Raw genomic sequence first — 21457 nt, forward strand, 5'->3', positions numbered from 1 at the left:
GGCCCAACTTTAGAATTGAGCCGGGCCTGACCCGTGTTTGTGGGCAATTCGTGGGGCGGCTCAAGACACAATCGTGAAACCCAGCCCGTGTAATAACCGGTTCATGCCCGAAGTCACCAATCCGAACCTCAATCACTCGCCATGCTACTAAAAACCCTAACGCAACTTTACCGCCTTCACAGCGTCCCCAGTATACGAAGTTTAATCCACTTCTGTTAAATGGTCTAAAATATAACTGGGTTTTTTACTTTTTTTTCTTTGTGTTTTGATGAATAAATTTTAAATTTACCTGGATTTGGGTTTCGCTTTGCTATGGTTTATTTACGCAGTGTCGCATCATCTCCATGAAGAATAAAGAGCTTAACGATATACCCATTTCGAAATCTAAAGAATCCAACGGTTATCCTCAAAGAAGATCTAATTCCATAGACTTTTGTGGGCATAAGTCAGAGGCTGCTGCAAATGGCGTGGGGTTGCCGATGACCCTCTTATTTTTCACAGTCCGTCCCTCGAGGGTTCGAGCCTCCACGATCGCTGCTATTGCCCATTTTCACGGCCTCGCCAACGGAGGATCTCGCCCCTTTGATGAAAAGGAGGTAAATTATAGGTGTAGCAACGAGTTCTGGTTTGTTAAAGTTGTGTGTACTTTATTACTTCGTTCCAGCTATTTGTCGGATACATGTGCTCGTTATTTGTGTGAGAAGTTGAGTCCTTTGAATTCATTGGAGGTAATTAAACGGTTAGATAACCCAAAACTGGGACTGAAGTTCTTAGAGTTCAGTAGAGTGAATCTGAGTCTTAATCACTCTTTCAAGACTTACAATTTGGTTATGAGGTCTTTGTGTGAAATGGGTCTACATGATTCGGTGCAAGTGGTATTTGATTACATGAGGAGTGATGGTCATTTGCCCAATAGTCCGATGATAGAGTTTTTTGTTTCTTCATGTATAAGAGCTGGAAAGTGTGATGCTGCCAAGGGACTGCTTTCTCAGTTTCGGCCTGGAGAAGTTACCATGAGTACATTTATGTACAATAGCCTGTTGAATGCATTGGTTAAACAAAATAATGCAGACGAGGCTGTATACATGTTTAAAGAGTATTTTAGATTGTATTCTCAGCCAGATACTTGGACTTTCAATATTCTGATTCGAGGTTTATGCAGGATTGGAGAAGTTAAAAAGGCTTTTGAGTTTTTCTATGATATGGGGAGTTTTGGCTGTTCTCCGGATATTGTTACGTATAACACACTTATAAGTGGGTTGTGCAGAGTTAATGAGGTAGCTAGAGGCCATGAGTTATTGAAGGAAGTTAAGTTTAAAAGTGAATTTTTACCAGATGTTGTGACCTATACATCAGTTATATCCGGCTATTGCAAGCTAGGTAAGATGGACAAGGCTACGAGCATATATAATGAGATGAATAGTTGTGGCATTAAACCCAGTGCAGTAACTTTCAATGTTCTTATTGATGGCTTTGGTAAGGTTGGGAACATGGTTTCGGCTGAGTACATGCGTGAAAGGATGCTTTCTTTAGGTTACCTTCCTGATGTTGTTACTTTCAGTTCCTTAATTGATGGATATTGCCGAAATGGACAGCTGAATCAAGGTTTAAAGCTTTGTGATGAAATGAAAGGGAAAAACCTGTCCCCGAATGTTTATACTTTTGCGATTCTTATTAATGCTTTGTGCAAGGAGAATAGACTAAACGATGCACGCCGATTTTTGAAGCAATTGAAGTGGAATGATTTAGTTCCAAAACCATTTATGTACAACCCTGTGATTGATGGGTTTTGCAAGGCTGGTAATGTGGATGAGGCAAATGTCATTGTTGCAGAGATGGAGGAGAAGAGATGCAAACCTGATAAAGTGACATTTACCATTCTAATTATTGGGCATTGTATGAAGGGAAGAATGGTTGAGGCTATTAGCATTTTCAATAAGATGTTGAGAATTGGCTGTGCGCCAGATGACATTACTGTGAATTCGTTGATATCTTGCCTTTTGAAGGGAGGGATGCCTAATGAAGCCTTTCGCATAATGCAAAGGGCATCAGAGGACCAGAACTTGCAGCTTCCATCCTGGAAGAAAGCAGTTCCTTTGAGAACAAATACAGATATTCCGGTGGCAGCTTAAAAGAAAGCAGTTGAACAACTTGCTTTACTCTGTCAACCCATTCATGAAGCAAGATCTTACCATCGTCATGACTCAAGTACAAATGCTGCTCATCAGCTTCCACTGCAAATAAGTTAGCAGTAAGTATTTTACACACATTCTTCATTAGTTGTTGGTTGTGTCATGTTTTTCTACTATTATCAATAAATTTAGTGAAAGAGACTTGTTGTTTGGATACCCATGAAGAGCTATCTTTGAGTAGTTACCTAGACTCAAATTATGTCCAAAAAGCCTATAAACTTTATTTTCATGTTAGCTGGGGGAGCATTTTGTTGTGCCTGGAACTTATAGCAACAGTGTTTAATATGGAATTACCATTATGCTTTTAGTTTTGTGTCACTGAAGGCTCCTTCCAGGTTTCAATAGCATAATTGGTATGTAATGGCACAATTTTGTAGGGAAGAAAGACTGAAGTGAGTAGTTCTTCTCTGATGTATTTCAGTGTTCATTTATTGTAGTACTTTTTCCTCATTCAGCTAAATTGAGAGGGGGTTTGGGATAATGTAAAGGCTGGTTTAGCTTTGTATAGGGTTGTCAGGCATTCATTGGATTGTTTTTATATGGTTTTTGGTTTTCCCATTGACTTTTTGATGATATTCTGGACATCATGTCCTAAGTACTGGTGCAACATTTTTTTCTTCTTCTTTAAATGCAGTCTAAAGCTTTAAAGATTTTTTTTTTTTTAATTTTTCTTTAAAAGATAGGAGGATGGGCAACCAAATTGATTTTTTAGCCCTTACTTTCCTCAGGATTCAAATGCAAGTATCCTGCCAAAGAGATCTGCTTGAAAAGCACTCGATCAAGTCTCCACAGACAAAGCTTTAAAAGAAACTGTTGATTGTAAAAATGTTTTTTTTTTTTTTTTTTGAAGGGGGAAAAGGGATGCTGCTTTATGCAAGCGATACATGATTGTGATCTTTTGGGTTGTTTTGTATGGAACTGACTCAGAGGATCTTTAACATATTTGTGGCTGGATGTGGTATATTCGGGACAGAATTTGATTTTGGTCATCTTTGTTTAAATTTCAAAAATATTTTTTTCTTCATTTACACTAGATTTTGGATGCTGGTATTTTATGAGTTGTAAGTTTTATATTATGTTGCTAGTTGGTTTTATTTGGTTGTTGTGATTGTTTTTGAAATCTGTTTGATAATTTTATTTGAACTCCCATTGACAAAGAATTGATGAGTTGCACTTTGTTTGACCTGAACGTTGCATTTGCTTAATGCTTTTCATTTCTGTGGACTTGCAGGCTGGCAGCTAATGTATATTTACCAAGTACCTACTGAATGATGAATGGTATCAAGTCATTCCCATTCTCAGCAGGTTAGGATATCATCAGAGATCAATGGGTTTTGTTTAATCCGATCTGAACTTGTTACAGGGACTTTACAAGTAAACCAGAGATGGTTGCGGAGAAAGTAGTTATTGTTCAAGTGAGAGAAGATATTTTAAGCACTAAAAGGGCACCATCTGGATTAGTAAATTTTCTAATTTCAGATTATATTTGCCGGAAAAATTAGCAATAAAAATTTTTTGCCGTCTCCATCCAGTTAGTTTTTATTTCTTCATTTGTGGTCTCCCAGATTCTGCACATAGTTTTACCCTACCATTCATGGAAAGATTTTTGTATAGAACACAGAGCTCCAGCACAGCAAAATGAATATTGCAGATTGCCAGGAAAAGAGGAAGTAATGGGCAAAAGCTGGAATGAATCCATGTTTAACAGGTACGGACATAGATATGGTTGGGTTTTTTCTATTGTTTTTGCCCCCTTCCCCTTTTTGGTATTAATTCATTGTAATCTGTCAAAATTGTAATTATCTTAAATGTGTTCCGTTTGGCTCTGGACCTCTGGTTCCCAATAATTTCCCGTTGTTTGGATTTGGTTTTCCTGTATAGTACATTCTTCTGCAAACAAAGTTGACCCGTAAGAAATTGACTGGGAGTCTACAAATTAAGTTGTTAAATGCAAAATTTCACTGACCACAGTTTTCTTTGTGCATGGAAATGCAAATATTCAAGTGCATATTTGGTATGGATTTTGTTTAAATATCTTTGTTGCTGGGTTGTATCTGAAATTAAGCTGATGGAAGATTGAAAAAGCTACTTTTGGAGTAGCGGTCAAGCTTTTTTAAGAGGTTAAGCTGCTAAGTGCCCTTATTTTTCAGCAACAAATTATGATAATGAAAAGGCCTGTAGAGAGCATGAATTGAATGGCATCTAGTAGGCAGATGTCACAATGAACACACGATCATTCTCACAGCAAGTTCTCAGTTCCTTTTTAGGGCAGAAGACAACAAAATTTTTTAAGCAATGCATTGATATTTGTTTAAGCTTCCATATAACAACTACCTTGCATTGACAAAATATATATAACATCGGTGGTGTCCTAGTCACAATGACTGTTTACATGGACATAGATCTCAGAATTTATTTTGAACATCAAGCAGCCATGCATTGCTATTGTAGATTATATGGACATTAATCTCCGAATTTATTTTGTACATAAAGCCAACCATTCTGCTATCATGCTTGAGTGAAATAATATAAGTTTTATGAGCAAATGACTTGCTGATAGCCAGATCCAACTATTTCTTCAGGAGCAGACTAAGCCACAACTGGGTATGATGCACAAGTTGCAATACCTACAATCAAATCAGTAAAATCAGCAAACACAAATATATATCACCTATTTAAATGTTTCAAATTTCATGCGTAGATCTGTTACTACTCTGTTAACTTATCAAGACTTATCGGATGTATACTACATTATTCTGTTTCTTTTATTGACATCATATCTTAGGTCATACTGAAAATTGATGATGACGGAAATTGACGATGACTGATAATTTAAGTTGTGAGCAATGATCTGGTAATGACAATCTAGATGTAACAGTAACTTACCACACATGTTCTTCCCCATCTCCATCTTAAAGTAGCCATGATCGCCCCAGTTCTCTCCCCAAGAGTTCTTAATCAGCCAATATGGAACACCATCTTCAACTCCGTACCCAACAGCAACGACAGCATGGTTCACATCCTGCCATAAAATCCCGAAAGTTAGAAATGCAATAAATGCATCTGATGAGTGGTTAATGCTTGGGTGATAATTCCAAGTGAAGGATCATTTACACAACGTCTACATTAAGCATTCCTTGCGTGAGTAACATGTTGACCAACTGAGAAGTTCAGAAAAGAAAATGAGAAATGTTGTTTGGAGAGTTTGGACCATAATGTTAGGCATTTATTTGTTTTGCAAAACTTCAAAACTTGAATGCCCTATTAAATTTTGATTTTGAACATAAATCAAAACATTTTTTAACAGATTTGCATTCAATGCCTATCAAAATAATGTATCGTTTTCCAAGTCAATAAGACTCACCATGGGAGTATTTCCACATTTAGTGCTGCTGTAAACTCCACTCTTGTAAAATCGGAATCCATCTACTACTTCAAATGCCACACTCACAGGTCGAACAAGACCAACTGCATGCTGTAATTCATCTTCAGCACCCTGCATTGTCTTACAAGTCATGAAACTTGAAACATATACATATCCAGAGTTTCTAGATTATGATTGATTTATTTATGGTTGATTTTCATTTGTTTCGCATGTAGTGAGCCCAGTACTGCAGACTCTACTCTCATTTAAAATGAAAATTCAGCATAAAACTCACCAAGGTAATGTTGACTGAGTCCAGGACTTGGACGCCAACATTTTCAGATGAGAATTTGCAGACACCATCTTTTCCGGTGTAGGGATATGCTTCCTCAGTATCAAGGCCACCATTGTACTTGATGTATTCAAAGGCTTGGGATGGCAACCCACCATTGCATCCCTGGTTGTTGAAAGCTTGGGCACAGTCTACAAGCTGCTGTTCTGACAAAGAGATACCCTTTCCAAAGGCCTGGTGGTAAGCAGCCTCAAGAGATCCAGTCGTGCTGCAAAAGGTAATTATTTAGCACTAAAACTGAAAACTCAGTTTAGAAATTCTGATTTCATTCCAAATCAAGCTGACCTGAAAGTCCAGCAAGATCCACAGTGACCTTGGTCTTTAACTGGGCTTACTATGCCAGATTCCCTCCAGTCTTTCTACACATATAGCAGCAGAAAAATCAGTCTTTTCCTCTCTATATAATACAAAATACAAGCTTATAGAAACTGATGGTCATCTTGGTTGTTCAATCGAGAATAGTTTTTCGTAGAATTACCGTTTCTGGAAGCACATCAGCAGTAAGCTTGTGATTTCCTTTTGTAGTGGCAGAGCAGTTTTGTGCAGCTCCCAACCTGTGCCTTTGGAACTCTTCCCAGCTCCAATCAGCAAACTCTGCGTGTTATGTTAATTACATTTAAACGCCATCAACAACAATTGTATAGAGTTAATTAACAATCAATAACACTGGTGTAACTTTAGTAAATACGATCTTAAAATTTTGTTACAAATTCTCGTTATTTTGTACAATCCAATAGTAGAAATAAGACAGTTTTAATACCTCTTTCATTTCCACTATAAATATTTACTACTAGATTGCACGAGATACACAAATGAATGCCAAAAAATATAAGTTTGAAGCTTGATTATCCAATTATAACCTATAACCATCCGTGATTAGGGATGGCAATTTTCGGGCTTGGGCCGGGCTTTTCAAAGTCCAGGCCCAAGCCCACATCATTCAAACGAACTCGGGCTGGGCCTAGACGGGTATGAGCCGGGCTTGTGCTTTTTAAATTAATTATAAAATATTTTTTAAATTAAGAAAAAAATTTAAATTAAAGATAATCATCTAATATATAAATAGAATAAAAGTCCAATACATAAAATATTAGTAATACAACCTAATAAAATAACAAATACTAATATAAAAAATTAAACTAATTTAATATTTTGAATTTTTTCTTTTTATTTAAATTAAATTTATTTTTTATTCATAAATTTAAAAAGCCCGGGCCAAGTCCGGGCTTTTTTACTAAGCCTTTGTCCAGACCCAATATATGTGGGCTTTGTAATTTTGAGCCTATATCTGGGCCCATCCTTACAGGCCGGGCCTTGGCCAGCCCGGGCTTTTTTGCCACCCCTGTCCGTGATTAATCTACTGAGGGAACTATAGAATCACTACGTAAGTTAAAGCATCATCAATCTATGATTGGTTCCCAAGAAATGAAAGACCACAAAATACTAGTTACTATGATGAGAAATAATATATTTGTACAAAATCACTATACAAATCAAATAGAATAATTAAGAACACGCCTATATGAAAAAAAAAAAACAATATAATTAAGGTAAACAGTCTAATTAAGTTAAAAAAATTTATCTCTCATCGTATAATACTGGAATTTGATGAGGATTAGAGTTTATATTGTTTTATCCTAATTAAATTGGGTTGTGTTTTTGGATTTGGGTCCTCACACATTCAATTTATATCATCAAGTTGAGTTTTGGTAAAAATATGGGCATAAAACTATATAACGATAATAATAATAAAATCGTAAAAAATCATTTCTCATCCGTAGATTGTTATAGGAAAGCACGTGAATAACGTGAACTACAGACCAATCAGGAATCTAGGCAATCGGATGGCTTGACTGGCTCCTGAGGTACAGACCAATCAAAATGAAAAACTTACTGTTCAACCCGAGCCTGTAAGATAGGCCTTTACGATTCGTAGATCTGATTAAATCCAAGTTCTTGGAGAAAGTCGCGAACCGGAGCTTCATCTCCTCAACGGACTCGTAAATCTTTCCATACCTGCGAGCAAAACGGGCAAAGGAGAGAGCATGGCGGGCTTGGCCGATCACCTGGAGGACGGAGGTCTCGAAGTCACGGAGACCGTCCGATGATACCAATCTGATCGGATTGGAGTCGTCGAAGCTTGATGCTGATGCTGCGGCAGCGCAGCAAAGCAACAAGATGATGGACGAGACCAAATGTTCAGGGCGAGCCATGCCTAATGATTGTGTCTGTTTTGTTTGGAGAGAGTGCACCGCACTCAAGGGCTTCGGATTAAATGAATGCAGTCTATGAACACTATTATTATTGTTATTATTATTATGAGATGCCTCGTCGGGTGTAAGATAAGTCAAGACTCAAGATTCCGTATCATTTTCAGTTTGAGGGATGGATTGGAAATTTGTAGATTATTATGGGCGTCTAAGCTGGCTTTGTCGTATTGTAGACGATAGGAACTAACTCTGACGCGCGCCATGACGTTCTCGTGAAATTCCTCCACGTCGTCGTAACGGTTTTTTTCTCTGCCGTTATAGCGTTCATTTCTGTTAATATAGGAATGATTTGTAATCGTACAAAATATTTTACTTACATTTTTATCACAAAATAGGCTCAATTCGCTTTAAATGAGCTCGTATATTTGGGTTCGGTTGCAATCAGTTATAAAAATATTTCTAAAGTAGATATTTACTATAATATCCTTCAGTCATTAAGTTTATTTGATGCTAGGAGTATTAGTCGCTAATTTTGAAATATGAAAAAGATATTATGACTAAAAAGTGTGAGACTTTAACATTCATTACAATTTTTTTTTCCCTTTCCTTCCTTTTTTTCCATTACATGGTCACTCAAGATAATATAATTTAGTTGGTAGTAGTTGGTATGTAGCTTTTGTAAATTATTTTGGTCTCCAAATATAATATACTGTTTTAATTTGTACAAATTTGATTTTGATCATTACTTAATTAGTCTTAATATTTGCCTAACTACCATTTCACCAAACCTACATTATTTTTCTGTACTAAACATTATGTATTATTATTATATCCTAACTACAATATCTAGGGTGTATTTGATGCATCACGTTGTATCACATTGTATTACATTAACTATACCATATTACATTATATTAAACTATAATATTGTACTATATTTAGGCTCCGTTTGGTACAGCTTATTAAATAGAGCTTATAGCACTAGAGCTTATACCAATAGAGCTTTTGGACAAAAAGTCATTGGGTGTTTGGTTGTCAATAAAAAAAGTACTTTTGAACCATTAAATTGTGTGATATTTTTTATATTAGATATTTTTAGAAAAACTCTATAACCTCTACTCCCAAAAGCTCAAATTTTGGGCTTTTGCTAGTAGAGGTAAATTAGCTTATTTAAGCTAAAAAAACTCTACTAAAAAAATAACCAAACACCATAAAAAATTTTAAAAAGTGCTTATACGATTAAATAAGCACTTATGGCTCTTAAATAAGCCATACCAAACAGACACTTAGTATTTGTATAAATCATATGAGTTATGTAATGTTTTCATTCAGGTAATCTTTAGGGCCTATATGGTCCTGATTGTAAAATGGTGTTTTTGGTTTTTCAAAAACTAAAAAATGAAAAACATGCTTGGTGGCACCCTTTTTGGACGATGTTTGGATTCTTTTGGGAATGAATCATTCTCATCTCCTATCTTTCCATCCATAAAAGTAGAAAATAATAAAGAGTAATGTTACACATCTCAAATTTTTTATCCCAAAAAGTTATCCCAAATGATGTGTCATTTATCAATTGGTTGGTGAGATAATATAATTAATTCACTTGCAACTTATAAAGAATTATCAACCACTCAATTAATGACACATCATTTGAGATAATTTTTTAGGATAAAAAATTTGAGATGTGTACAATAAAAGCCCATACTGCATAAAAAGTCATCAAAATTGTTGCGAGTCTCTATGTCTCTTTATTGTTGTAGGCCAACTCAAATAATTTTTTTATTATATTATTTAATTTAGCTACTTTTTTCTTCTTAAATTATTCCTATAGTGCAATATATATATTTTTTACTTTAAAGGCAAAATTTAAAGGTATTTTTTTCCAACATCTTTCCGCCTTGAATGCCACTTTCTTGAATTTTTACTTTTATATAATTTAAAAAATTACAAAAAATAACAAATAGATGCATTAGGCTATTATGTTAAGAGAGAAAAAAAATATAATAATAATCATATATTATTATTTTAATAGGCTCCACTAAAACTCTTTTATTGTACAATACAACTTTTTTTTCCCCAACTCTTTTCATTGTCACTATTTTTCGAAGACAAACATTTAAATATATTTTCACTTTTTCAACTATAGAGACTATTATCAAAAAATAAACTATCAAATGTATTTTTATATTCACTAAAAAATAATTATTTGTTTATTATAAAATAAACAAAAAACACTAATTTAAAAAATAATATCAAAGTATCAAACGCACCATTAATTTATGACTGCTCCGAAAGATAACACCAAGTTGTCTTAAGAAACTAAAAAATAAATATGGCATAACATTACAGCTTTAAAAAAAATATAAAAAAAAAACTGAAAAAATAAAATAAATAACGCCGTTAATAAGGCGCCAGGGGCCACTCCATCTCCGTGTCCCGTAACTCGGCTAACGTCAATTATAAATTTATAATGCCTTATGGGGGATGGCTGGATCGACCTTTTTGTGCATTATTTTTTACAGGAAGACAAAACGCCGCCCCTGAGAAAATCAAAGGCCGTAGAGTAGATATTTTAATTGCAATTTGTACAGATTAAAACGTGTCTTTTGTTGATTAGAGCACTGATCACTGTTCCACAATTGACTGAAAGATCGACAGATTCTGATATTGCGATTTATCAAGATTCCATGTTCGTGGCATCAATCCTAATCACTCGGAACCAGGAAGCTTGAAGGGGGAATCATCGTACACCGCACATAAGATTTGTCTCAAAAAAAAAAAAATTTGCCTATATCCAATCCACTCTCACTCGTGTGAAGAGTCTGTGGCACCTCATAGCCATACTGTTGTTACTAGCTCTGTTTAATATAAAAGAGTTTATTTAAGTATAATTTTTATTAATAATTTTTTATGAAAAAATTTATCGATTGATTGTAAGTAAAATTTTTATTAAAAATTTTAAAATTATTTTGATGGATGAATTTTTCAAAGTTATATTTAAAATTAATGAAATAAAATTGTCAAATATGTAACGGATATTTTAATATTTTAATATTTTAAAAAAGAATTTTAATATTTACCTCCAAAAATTAAAATTTGAGTACGAATAAATAACTTATTTAATTTTTAAAAACTCTATTAAAAAATAATTAAACAACAACAATAAAAAAGATAAAAATTATAAAATTAAATAAATACTCATAGTCATTTAATAGCCTATACTAATCAAACACTTATACGGCATGTTGTAAATTTTTTTCTAGAATTATCAAATAACAATAACAATTACATATACATAATCTTGTGATATTATCATTGAATAATAACTCATCCTTGGACGTTTCTTAAACTTTCTTCTTCTGTTTCCTTCCCCCCCCCCCCCCCCCCTCCTCTCAGGATGTCTTAGATGAGCAAAGGTTTCAATCTTAAATCATTTTTAAGTCATTATAGGTCTTACTAGCCAATGGTAACTCGCATCTGAATATATATTGAAGGACGTAGATTCAAGCTCCTTAACTCATGAGAGGTTGTTTTTCATAAATAAATTTCTAATTATTTTTGTCTATTGATCGTAACAATTAAAAAAATAATAATCCAGAATTATCATCTGATCGGTGTATCATTTAAATAATTAAAGACATGAATTGTATGACAAGATAGCCTCAATTTGAAGCCCAAATTAATGGTCTCGTAAAACGGCAAATATTGCCAAAGCCCAAGATGATAAGCATTGGATACCAAGAGCCCAACCTCTTCGGCCAGCAATTTCTGCTCAATTCCATCCAAGGGATTTTGTCTCTGTGTTTTAATTTTCTGAAGCCGCCGAAGCGAAAATAAATGAACCTCTTCCTTTCCATGCAAAAAAATGATATAATTATTTAGTTTCAAATCTTTTGGACGACACTTCTAACAATGGAAATTAAATTGAAATTGAAATAAAACATAATTAATGCAACATGGTGTTATTGCTATGTCAATTTGTGCTTCATGAAGTGCTCCTAGTGCAGTGTTTTATTCTTAAAAAAAATAAATAAAGATATAAGCCATTTGTATAATCTATTTAAAAAAAAATTATTAAAATTACTAAAATTATTCATCAATTCCAATATAATTCATCTATTAACAATTAATTATCTCAATTATTTTAAAAAGTTTAATTACTAAAACAAAACTTTTACTATCGCATAAATAATAGAGCATCTTATTAGATCCGATTGATATTAGATCTATTTTAATATCTGTATCTAGAAGTGCCTTTACGCGATAGTAGACAGTGCCGTATGCCCTTTACTTCCATAAACAAAGGGGCAAACCCATGTAAGTTATATATAATGAGTAATGACTGCGTCCAAGTATTAAGAGTAAAAAAAAAAAGGAAATTGAAAATCGTATCGATGAGAGTCGTCACTCGTCACTCTTCATAGGCGACGGTGACATGGCGCTGACGCGCTTAACGGAAGTCCAAGTCTAAACAAATTACGTTAAAAAACAAAAGCGTATTTAGTCAGACAAGCATTAACATTAAAAAGAAAAATATGCAATGATAAGATTGACTTTGACCCGGAGTAATACAAGATTTACGGCGCGGATCACCTGTACAAACACGCTTCCGTAGACTGCTTCCGTGCTTCTCATTACATACTAGTTTTTCTTTTCAAACGAAATTTACACGTGCGATATGTTTTGGCCTACTCTTTACACGCGTCTATATAACCCAACTTGCATGAAGATTAGATTGGGATTCGGGGATTAGGTTTAGTGAGCACTAACTATAGCAGCAGAGTCTTTGGGTAGCTCAACTGACACCTTTTACCATTACACCACGTGTTCTAAAATAAAATTATTTTTATTAAAATTAACTAGTTCGAGTTGTAAATATATGACTTATATTATTAATTCATGGGATTTACTTAATTATTGTTTTGTTGTCTACGTTATAATTTAAATTGTCGGGTTAGTTCATCTTATAGTTATTCTGATCGTAAGCTTCAATAAGTTTTAATTTAAACATCATTAAGCTTAATTCAATAAACATGATTAATCCGTTAGCATGTGATAAGTGAGGGTGGATGAAGGAAATATATATGTCAACAAATTCTGAGTTTTCGCATGCAAAATGAGACTTTTCTGATTTTCTTATTCAATAATACTCAATGTTTTAGTTTGCACAATTGATATTGTTAGAAGCAATTAATTATAGAAAAAGCCTGTCAAATTAGAAGAAATTTTCCTAAGTCAATATGACATATAAAATTTTCAAATTTTTTTTGATATCTCATATTTATGTACAGTTGTTTGGTAATTTTCCATAGAAAAGGTGAGAGTAGTTGTAGTTTATTTGATTTCCTCATCCTAATTTCTTGACATCGAGAAACCCATCCTCTACCCCCCCAACTCCAAAACAACAACAATAATAACAACAATAATAACAATAATAATAATAATAATAATAATAATAATAATAATTATTATTATTATTATTTTGATCAGTTTAAATTATATTTTTAATTAACCATTTAACTTACCCTTAATATCTTGCTCGAATGTTAATCTTTTTATGTTGAGTCAGATAATCCTCACTTTAATACAATATCATATTTTTATTAGTTCTGTATTTGTGATCGTAACATGTTAATAATTTGACATTTAATATTTATTTTCAAACGTTCTTCTTTGACTTTCTTAAATAAACTTTTATGTAATTCACTTAGTTTATTTATTATGAGGGTTTCGTTACAAGGTTTGGATTAGAATCAATATTAATTATAGTTGTGATAACATATTTCCGATTTGATATGCAATATTATTGGTCCAACATTTTTATTATTACGGATCATTACGTTACTAGTGTGATATCCTATGTTATCAATTTATATTTTATCTTGAAATGGGCTTTAGGTTTTGTTTAAAAGACCTTTATGCCCACCAAGAGCAAGGAATATCATAAGCTCCAGAAGAAGTATCCAGTCTAAAAACTTTCAGGTCGCCATTGACTACGCGGTCGTTATATACGTTTACAATAATGCCCATTGACTTTTTTTCGAGTGACGATATGACAATATGGCGCTCACCTACTCCCTTATTGACAAATTTGCCCCTCGACGGTCAACAAAACTCACCTTAAAAATTTCTCCAAAAGCCTCTATTAATTTTATTCTTCAAATATATACTTATGTGGCAAATAAAAGAGTGAAAAAATATGTTATTCTATAAAAGACTCTTCAAATAGAAATAAGTTAATATTATTTTAATTAAATAATTATTTTTTTTAAGAAAAAATCAATAACAATTAAAGTACTTCTCTCTTTTTCTCAAATGAAAAATAATAAAATATAAATTGAAGAGGGAGAAATCAACTCTTCAAATTTGAAGAGAGAGAATCATCTCTTATTTGAAGAATTTTAATTGAAGTATCTTTTGGAGTCTTAAATATTAATGTGGCTCTTCAAATCAGTAATAAAATTTTATTTAAAGAGTCTTTTAGTGATGTTTTAAGGTTTTTATTTCCATGGATATTCTGATTCTGTGTAAGCCAACCAAAAGGCAGTGGCCTACGGCCACACTTATCCAGGTTCAGAATTGTAAACAACCAATACGAGACCAAATTCATTTGCATGATTTTATTCTTAATTTATTTAATTATTTTCGTTAAACAGGTTTTCATGGTTCATTCACCAGATGTTAGCCTGACCCCTCACCTACCGTCTTACGGTCCCACTTTTGATATTTGAAGTCAAATTGGGAAGCTTCATCGCCATACGATCCACTGAGCGGGAAAAAGTCCACAGATCCCGCGGCTGTCGTTAGTTAGGTGTCATCTCGTTATGCATGGAGGGCGGTTTTGTCTTTTGTGGATTATATATTTAACCCACAAAAAAAAAAAAAAAAAGAACGAGATGAACTTCTGGAAGGTTATTCCCGGTATTGCAAACTTGCCAACCTTTTTCCTCAAGGAAGTCTGAAGACCATATTTCCCGATTTGTCGAAATTGCCCCTTTTCTTCTTCTCCAGACAATGCTCATTATGGTTAAGCTTCTAGGATAATGACGTATAAAGTTATTTATTTAATTTTTTAAAGATTAATATTTCTTATTAATTAATATTTAAAAGTAAGACAATTAATGATAATTTATATATGTTATCTGTCTTTCAATTGTTAAAGAATTTATCACCATGACCAAATCCATCAACTAATTACAACTACAAGCTCATATTAGAGCTAAAGTTTAAAGTCTTCAAAGTTTTAAATATTAACGAATTAATGGGTTTAATCTGCATCTTAGAATAATAATAATTAGACATGATAATTTTCTTTTAAAAAAACACAATTAGTATAACGTAGTCCCCCTATATCGAATTCTTGGCACTGTCGTTGATGTTCTACACTATAAAATTTATCCAAAAAATATTTGAAGTGCATTTACTGAGTGGTGATTATGATACATAAATTTCAATTCTCCATTTTATTATCTAGTAGTGAATAGTGAAATAACTATAAATTTTATGTGAACAGCGGCAGAAAAATTAAAAGTCAAAAAGGCTTTCACATTATTTTTTTAATAAAAAAATGTGTATCTAAGTTTTTTCTTTGTTCCAAAAAATTATATATACTGGGTTATAACCGATTGAATAGAATTAAGATTGATTTGTATTTTCTTAAACTTTATTTTTTGAGGTACGTTCATCCAATCATTTATTTCACTCTCTATCTATTTTTAGATAATTTGAAATAAAATGAGTTTAGACAAATGTTATTGGATAAATCATGGTGGGAACTTCAATTCATTTTCTGCATGTCTAGACTTCCGTAAGATTCGTGACCTTAATAATGTTGCTGATACAAACGTAATTTTCATGTGTCAATTGTAGTTCCAATGAAGAACATCGAAAGTTCTAATTTCGTTCATTATCATCATTTCCCCAGTAGACCCAAAAGTCAAAGGAGGGTAATTATGTAATTTCAGTCTTTGAACCAACCTTGTGGACTTCGAAACTCATCATCAATTAATCAAATTATATAATATATGTAACGCCTAAATCATCTCTCATCTGTATACACAAGCGTACAAGACTGAAGAATTCCATGCCTATAAATGGAATGATGCAAAGAAAAATTCCAAAGTCGATATAATAATAATAAAAAAAAAGAATTGCAAGCGAGAGCAGTTGGTGTTTTGAATATTTCATACTGGCTTTTCTCATCGGCGCCTCTTCTCTTTAAAGTCTCTCCTAACATCCTCCATTTCTTCTCCAACACACCATTTAGAGCATAATTGTTGAGCTAATTATTGGATCCGATAAACGTTAATCAAGAATCTTTCATTCACCATCACCAACGACAATGACTGTTAAAATCACGTGGAGATCTATAGTCCCAAATTGTTTTAGCATTCAAGAGGAGGAAAAAGCATGCAAGCCCAAGAAGGCGGTCAAGAAGCAAAGTTCGATTAAAAGGATTTCTTTTGTGGATTTGAGTAACCCCAGCTCAACAACACTCTCCGAGGATCTTTCCATATCCCTGGCCGGTTCAAATCTTCACGTTTTTACACTCGCCGAGCTGAAGGTGACCACTCAGAGCTTTTCTTCGAGTAACTTTCTTGGTGAAGGCGGGTTTGGTGCTGTGCACAAGGGATTCATTGACGATAAGCTTAGGCCTGGTTTGCAAGCTCAGCCTGTTGCTGTTAAGAACTTGGATTTGGAAGGTTTACAAGGACATAGAGAGTGGTTGGTGAGTATCAATTCTAATAAAAAGTAAAATTATTGGAGCTTCCACTATGGCTTTTGTTTAACATATCCATCATATTTGACATTCTTTTTTGTGTCTTATTGATAGACCGAAGTCATATTTCTTGGGCAACTCAGGCACCCACATCTTGTGAAGTTGATTGGGTATTGCTGCGAAGAAGAACATAGGCTTTTAGTGTACGAGTATATGCCACGTGGCAGCTTAGAGAATCAGCTATTCAGAAGTAAGTTATCTCTCTATTGATCAATAAATTAACCAGCTGATGGTTGGTTTAATTTTGTTTGAATTATTGTTATTACTCAATAATATTGCTGAGAAACTCATGTGAAGAACATGATCCGTTGGCTTGCAGGATATTCCGTATCGTTGCCATGGTCAACAAGAATGAAAATTGCTCTTGGAGCTGCAAAGGGTCTTGCCTTTCTCCATGACGCTGAAAAACCTGTCATTTACAGGGATTTTAAAGCTTCAAATATATTGTTAGACTCTGTAAGTATTGCCTTTCTTTCTATCTTTTAGTTTAACTATATATATAGAGTTAATTAATTAGTTTTGTTAATTATGTGCTAATGATTATTTATTTTCATAATCTTCTCCAGGACTACACCGCTAAACTGTCAGATTTTGGACTCGCAAAAGATGGTCCGGAAGGAGATGACACGCACGTTTCCACCAGAGTCATGGGCACACAAGGCTATGCTGCTCCTGAATATGTCATGACAGGTATATTTAGTTAATTAATTTGCTAATAATTAGCCTTCTCAGTTTGGATATCATCTTTTTCTAAAAATAACTGATATATTGATATGTTTGGTTGGGTATAATTCAGGTCACTTGACATCAATGAGTGATGTGTACAGCTTTGGAGTAGTACTATTGGAGCTTCTGTCTGGGAGAAAATCAGTGGACAAGAGCCGTCCACAAAGAGAGCAGAGCTTAGTAGAGTGGGCGAGGCCAATGTTGAATGATGCGCGGAAACTTGGCCGGATAATGGATCCAAGACTCGAAGGCCAGTACTCGGAAACCGGTGCTCGAAAGGCGGCAGCATTGGCTTATCAATGCCTTAGCCACAGGCCAAAGCAAAGACCCACAATGAGTACCGTTGTCAAGACATTGGAGCCTCTCAAGGACTTTGATGATGACATTGCCATTGGGACATTTGTGTTCACTGTCCCAACTGAAAGTAGTAACAACGATAAAAATAATAATGAGGAGGATTTAAAGGAATGTGAAGCCAAAAAGGAAACAAAGAAAGAGAAGGGCAACCATCGCCAAAATCACAAGCTGCACAATGACATTGTCAATGGCCGTAGACGTCATATGAGATCACCGAGGTCCCGAACATTTCAATCTGAAAATGATCATTCCAGAAATGGGCCCAAGTCTCCGTTGCACCCTAGCTCAAAGGGAGCATAGAGTACTAATTAGAACCGTAAATCATACTGTAAATAGAGACACTGAATTAGAATTGTATCCCGTGAATGCATTATTGCTAAGTGTGAGTGCTGGGGAATATTTCTCCCAAGTGTAAGAATTCTTGTGAGGGAGTTTTTTAATTTTCTTTTTCTTTTTCTTTATAGAATTAATTCTTTGAAATACAGGATCTTTATTATTATTACTATTATTTTAATTGTACTCAGCTAATGAACAACCTAATTGTATACTTATTTATTAAGCCAAAGACCAATTCTGAATTGTATGGCCAATGACCAACTAATTAGGCATGTAACATTCAAACTTTATCGATCGATTACAGCTAATCAGTTTGAATTAATACAACGCGGAGACGCTATTTCTGATTAAATCCCACCAACCCTTTTTTCTACATACATAGTTCTGCCTATAGTCTATAGAGCAGCCTATGTCCACCATAATGTGGGCACAATTTTTTTCTCTCTCTTTTGATCAAGGATGCAGAATCTGAAGATTAAATTAATATCGGATATCCCCGGCTTTAATTAGTGTCACGCACTTGGTTCCCTTTCCTTTGATCGCAAGTTGAGGCAATTAACAGGGAAAGTGAAGAAGATCTGTCTGGCTTTATCAATTAATCTCCATAAAACAACCACTAGAAGTCTGCTAATAAATTAATTAACATGGAAATAAATAGGATTTGAGATTAAATTAATTAGACGCATTACTGAATTAGGAAATTGAATTCAAAGCAAGAATCCAGCTGACTTGAGAGGTTGTGTAGCATGTATTAGCAAGCAAGAGAAGCAAAACTGCCTTTATTTTAGTTGTGAAATGAAAAACGTAAATTAGGTATGTTTTTGATTGTTGGTCCGAATTAAGGTAAACGTGTTGATTAGGGTGTGAACATTGATAAAGAGTTTTAGTACCACACAACATAGATGTAGTTAACGCGTCTTGCATCTCAAAGGGCAAGATAAAGACGTTTGGAGAAGAGAAGGGAACATCAGTGCCACAGAATGCATATTTTCTAGAATGAGAAATTCCATCAAGGACACGAGAATACGGTCGAATATGACTAATTTCGATTGCAGGAACCCACCGGGAGTGGTTGAAATTATCGTTTGTGTGACAACTAGTGTACGTTAGTGACGGCTCGTTGAAATCAACTTTTGTTTCCGACAGCCAACTACCCTTGTAAAACATTTTCAAACGGGTGAAAGTGAACCCATTTTTAAATATGATATTATCGTTGAAGCAGCGGAGAAATTCTAGAATACATGAGATGAATTATTTTAGTTATACAATAAATAAATAATATTCATTCGTATATGTATTTGTGTTGAAAAACCACCATACAAATTACAATTATATTAATTTTAATTACATATGTGATATATAATGCATGCATTAATTAGTTGTATTATTTATGATATATTTTAAAATTCTTGATGTAATAATACATGCACAAAAATAGAGACAAAAAAACTAGACAAAACAAATAAAATAATGAAACATGCACCTAAATATGAAATTAATTCATGCAAGTGATTTGTCTTATCACCAACATCGAGTGTATGAATTCAAGTCCTCAATCAGTTATACAAAGGGTTGATATCTCCCCAATAATTGTGGGAGTAGATTTTTAAGTTATTCCTTGGTAGATTTCTTGAGTGCACTACAAATGTGTAGATGTAATAATTTAAAAAACAAATCAAAGAAATTTTATCAGTTGTGTTTTTATCCCTGCTTTTTGTTCTAATTTTTATATGTCTATCATTTTCCATTAGTTTTACTACTTACGTTATTTTTCCTAACGAAAATATTTTTCTACTAATATTGATCAAAAGAGCCAACATCACAAGAGTGAAAGTGGACGGTAATTAGAGCTCAAGAGGTATGTTTGATGATGTTCTATCTTAGGGATTGTTTGTTTTTTAGTTGAAGTCTAAATCTTAATTATTTTCAGACATTTACAGTTTTTATTTTATTTTATTTTTATCACTTACATCTCATTCTAAAATGTTTAGATCTGAATGAAAAAAGTTAAATATTCCGACTTTTATCTAAATGGCAAAACATCTGAATAGAACTTTAATATTTTTTCTTATTAATACCCACATTAAATAAAATTTATTTTCTATTATATGAACTATCCTTTTATCATTTTTTATTTATCCCTTTTTTAGTACATGTATTCAACTATTATTTTTTTTTTTTGTGAATGAGAATTTTAAATATATATAGAACTTTAGGTGAATGTATGTTGGTAATAGGTCCATCTCTTTGTATTTATATTTACTATTTTTATAATAGATTTTGAATTTTATTTAATACATTAATTTTAATTCCAATAATTAAACAATTATTGAGTGACTTATATGATTGACAAGAAAACATATCAATATAATTTACTAAAAATAACATTATAAGTATCATATATCAATGTAAAAAATTACGTGTGTTTGGTATATATTTTACTTTTCATGTTTGTTAAGGTAAAACTTATCAATTTTTTTAACTAATCAAATAATTTATTTTTAACTTGTCATGTGTTTAATCAATAAATATAAGTATTGCTAATATTTATGAGGTTATATATGTCAACATATCATATTTCAGATGATTTCTTTTTAAAAAAACAAACAAGTTAGTACTTATATTCAAATATTGAAAAAAAATAAATAAATATGTCACTCAGATATTTGTATTCAAATTTATTCAGATTTCAGCTCAATTCAGACTCATTCAGATTTTAGACGAAAAAAGCAATACCTTAATTTTTTTATTATTATTTTTTAAAAATTTATGTTCTGGTTGGCTATGTACATGTAAGTGTCGATGTCAAGGGATAAACAAACAGGGCAAGTTCGTCTGGACCTAAATTAATTTCTAACTTCTAAGAGAGCCAAAAAAAAAAAAAAAAAGAAGTGAATTGATATCCAGACTATCGATTGGGCCTGACTAAAAATTCAAGGGGTTCAACTTGGAACACATAAATTTGGGCAATATACAGATTTAAATTAAGCAAAATAAATTAATCCGCCAATAACAATCAAATCCTTACTTAGTCCACCGGAGAATCAATTATCTAAACTTGTATAGCCACGTGGGAATGTTATCATGATAATTGAGCTAGACTCTAACATGGTATTTGGCATACAACAGAAAGCCGACATG

The 21457-nt window shown here is 33.2% G+C and overlaps 3 protein-coding genes across 6 annotated transcripts; 2 read left to right on the forward strand and 1 right to left on the reverse strand.

The window, feature by feature from the left end:
• The first annotated feature begins 136 nt into the window (after nucleotides 1-136).
• Nucleotides 137-4155, forward strand: LOC18054818 (pentatricopeptide repeat-containing protein At2g06000). The gene is made up of 2 exons (XM_006452743.2): nucleotides 137-2251; nucleotides 3424-4155. Exon 1 carries the CDS (start codon nucleotides 345-347, stop codon nucleotides 2130-2132), a length of 1788 nt encoding a protein of 595 aa, XP_006452806.1. The 5' UTR covers nucleotides 137-344; the 3' UTR covers nucleotides 2133-2251; nucleotides 3424-4155.
• A 341-nt stretch (nucleotides 4156-4496) lies between these two features.
• On the reverse strand, nucleotides 4497-8319 carry LOC18054819 (thiol protease aleurain). 4 transcript variants are annotated; one of them, XM_024177534.1, is made up of 8 exons: nucleotides 7803-8318; nucleotides 6387-6502; nucleotides 6194-6267; nucleotides 5852-6116; nucleotides 5557-5688; nucleotides 5318-5353; nucleotides 5079-5214; nucleotides 4497-4819 (listed from the first exon to the last, which is right to left on the reverse strand). In XM_024177534.1, exons 1-8 carry the CDS (start codon nucleotides 8119-8121, stop codon nucleotides 4782-4784), a joined length of 1116 nt encoding a protein of 371 aa, XP_024033302.1. In that variant the 5' UTR covers nucleotides 8122-8318; the 3' UTR covers nucleotides 4497-4781. The 4 variants fall into 4 exon arrangements, with proteins under 4 accessions (XP_024033302.1, XP_024033301.1, XP_006452808.1 ...); XM_024177533.1 differs by having other exon boundaries at nucleotides 5312-5353; XM_006452745.2 differs by lacking the exon at nucleotides 5318-5353 and having other exon boundaries at nucleotides 7803-8317.
• Nucleotides 8320-16196: 7877 nt separating this feature from the next.
• On the forward strand, nucleotides 16197-18421 carry LOC18054820 (serine/threonine-protein kinase RIPK). Its single transcript, XM_006452746.2, has 5 exons — nucleotides 16197-16846; nucleotides 16952-17087; nucleotides 17217-17353; nucleotides 17464-17587; nucleotides 17694-18421. Exons 1-5 carry the CDS (start codon nucleotides 16460-16462, stop codon nucleotides 18278-18280), a joined length of 1371 nt encoding a protein of 456 aa, XP_006452809.1. The 5' UTR covers nucleotides 16197-16459; the 3' UTR covers nucleotides 18281-18421.
• The last annotated feature ends 3036 nt before the right edge of the window (nucleotides 18422-21457 follow it).

Source organism: Citrus clementina, unplaced genomic scaffold (assembly GCF_000493195.1).
Source record: "Citrus clementina cultivar Clemenules unplaced genomic scaffold, Citrus_clementina_v1.0 scaffold_1, whole genome shotgun sequence".
NCBI lineage: Eukaryota > Viridiplantae > Streptophyta > Magnoliopsida > Sapindales > Rutaceae > Citrus > Citrus x clementina.

Coding starts and splice junctions, on each gene's coding strand:
- LOC18054820 (XM_006452746.2), top strand. CDS start 16,460: ATGACTGTTAAAATCACGTGGAGATCTATAGTCCCAAATTGTTTTAGC. Junction 16,847..16,951: donor AAGGACATAGAGAGTGGTTG/GTGAGTATCAAT, acceptor TCTTATTGATAG/ACCGAAGTCATATTTCTTGG. Junction 17,354..17,463: donor CAAATATATTGTTAGACTCT/GTAAGTATTGCC, acceptor AATCTTCTCCAG/GACTACACCGCTAAACTGTC.
- LOC18054819 (XM_024177533.1), bottom strand. CDS start 8,121: ATGGCTCGCCCTGAACATTTGGTCTCGTCCATCATCTTGTTGCTTTGC. Junction 6,268..6,386: donor CTGATGTGCTTCCAGAAACG/GTAATTCTACGA, acceptor CTATATGTGTAG/AAAGACTGGAGGGAATCTGG. Junction 5,215..5,311: donor AAGGAATGCTTAATGTAGAC/GTTGTGTAAATG, acceptor ATTTTATGGCAG/GATGTGAACCATGCTGTCGT.
- LOC18054818 (XM_006452743.2), top strand. CDS start 345: ATGAAGAATAAAGAGCTTAACGATATACCCATTTCGAAATCTAAAGAA.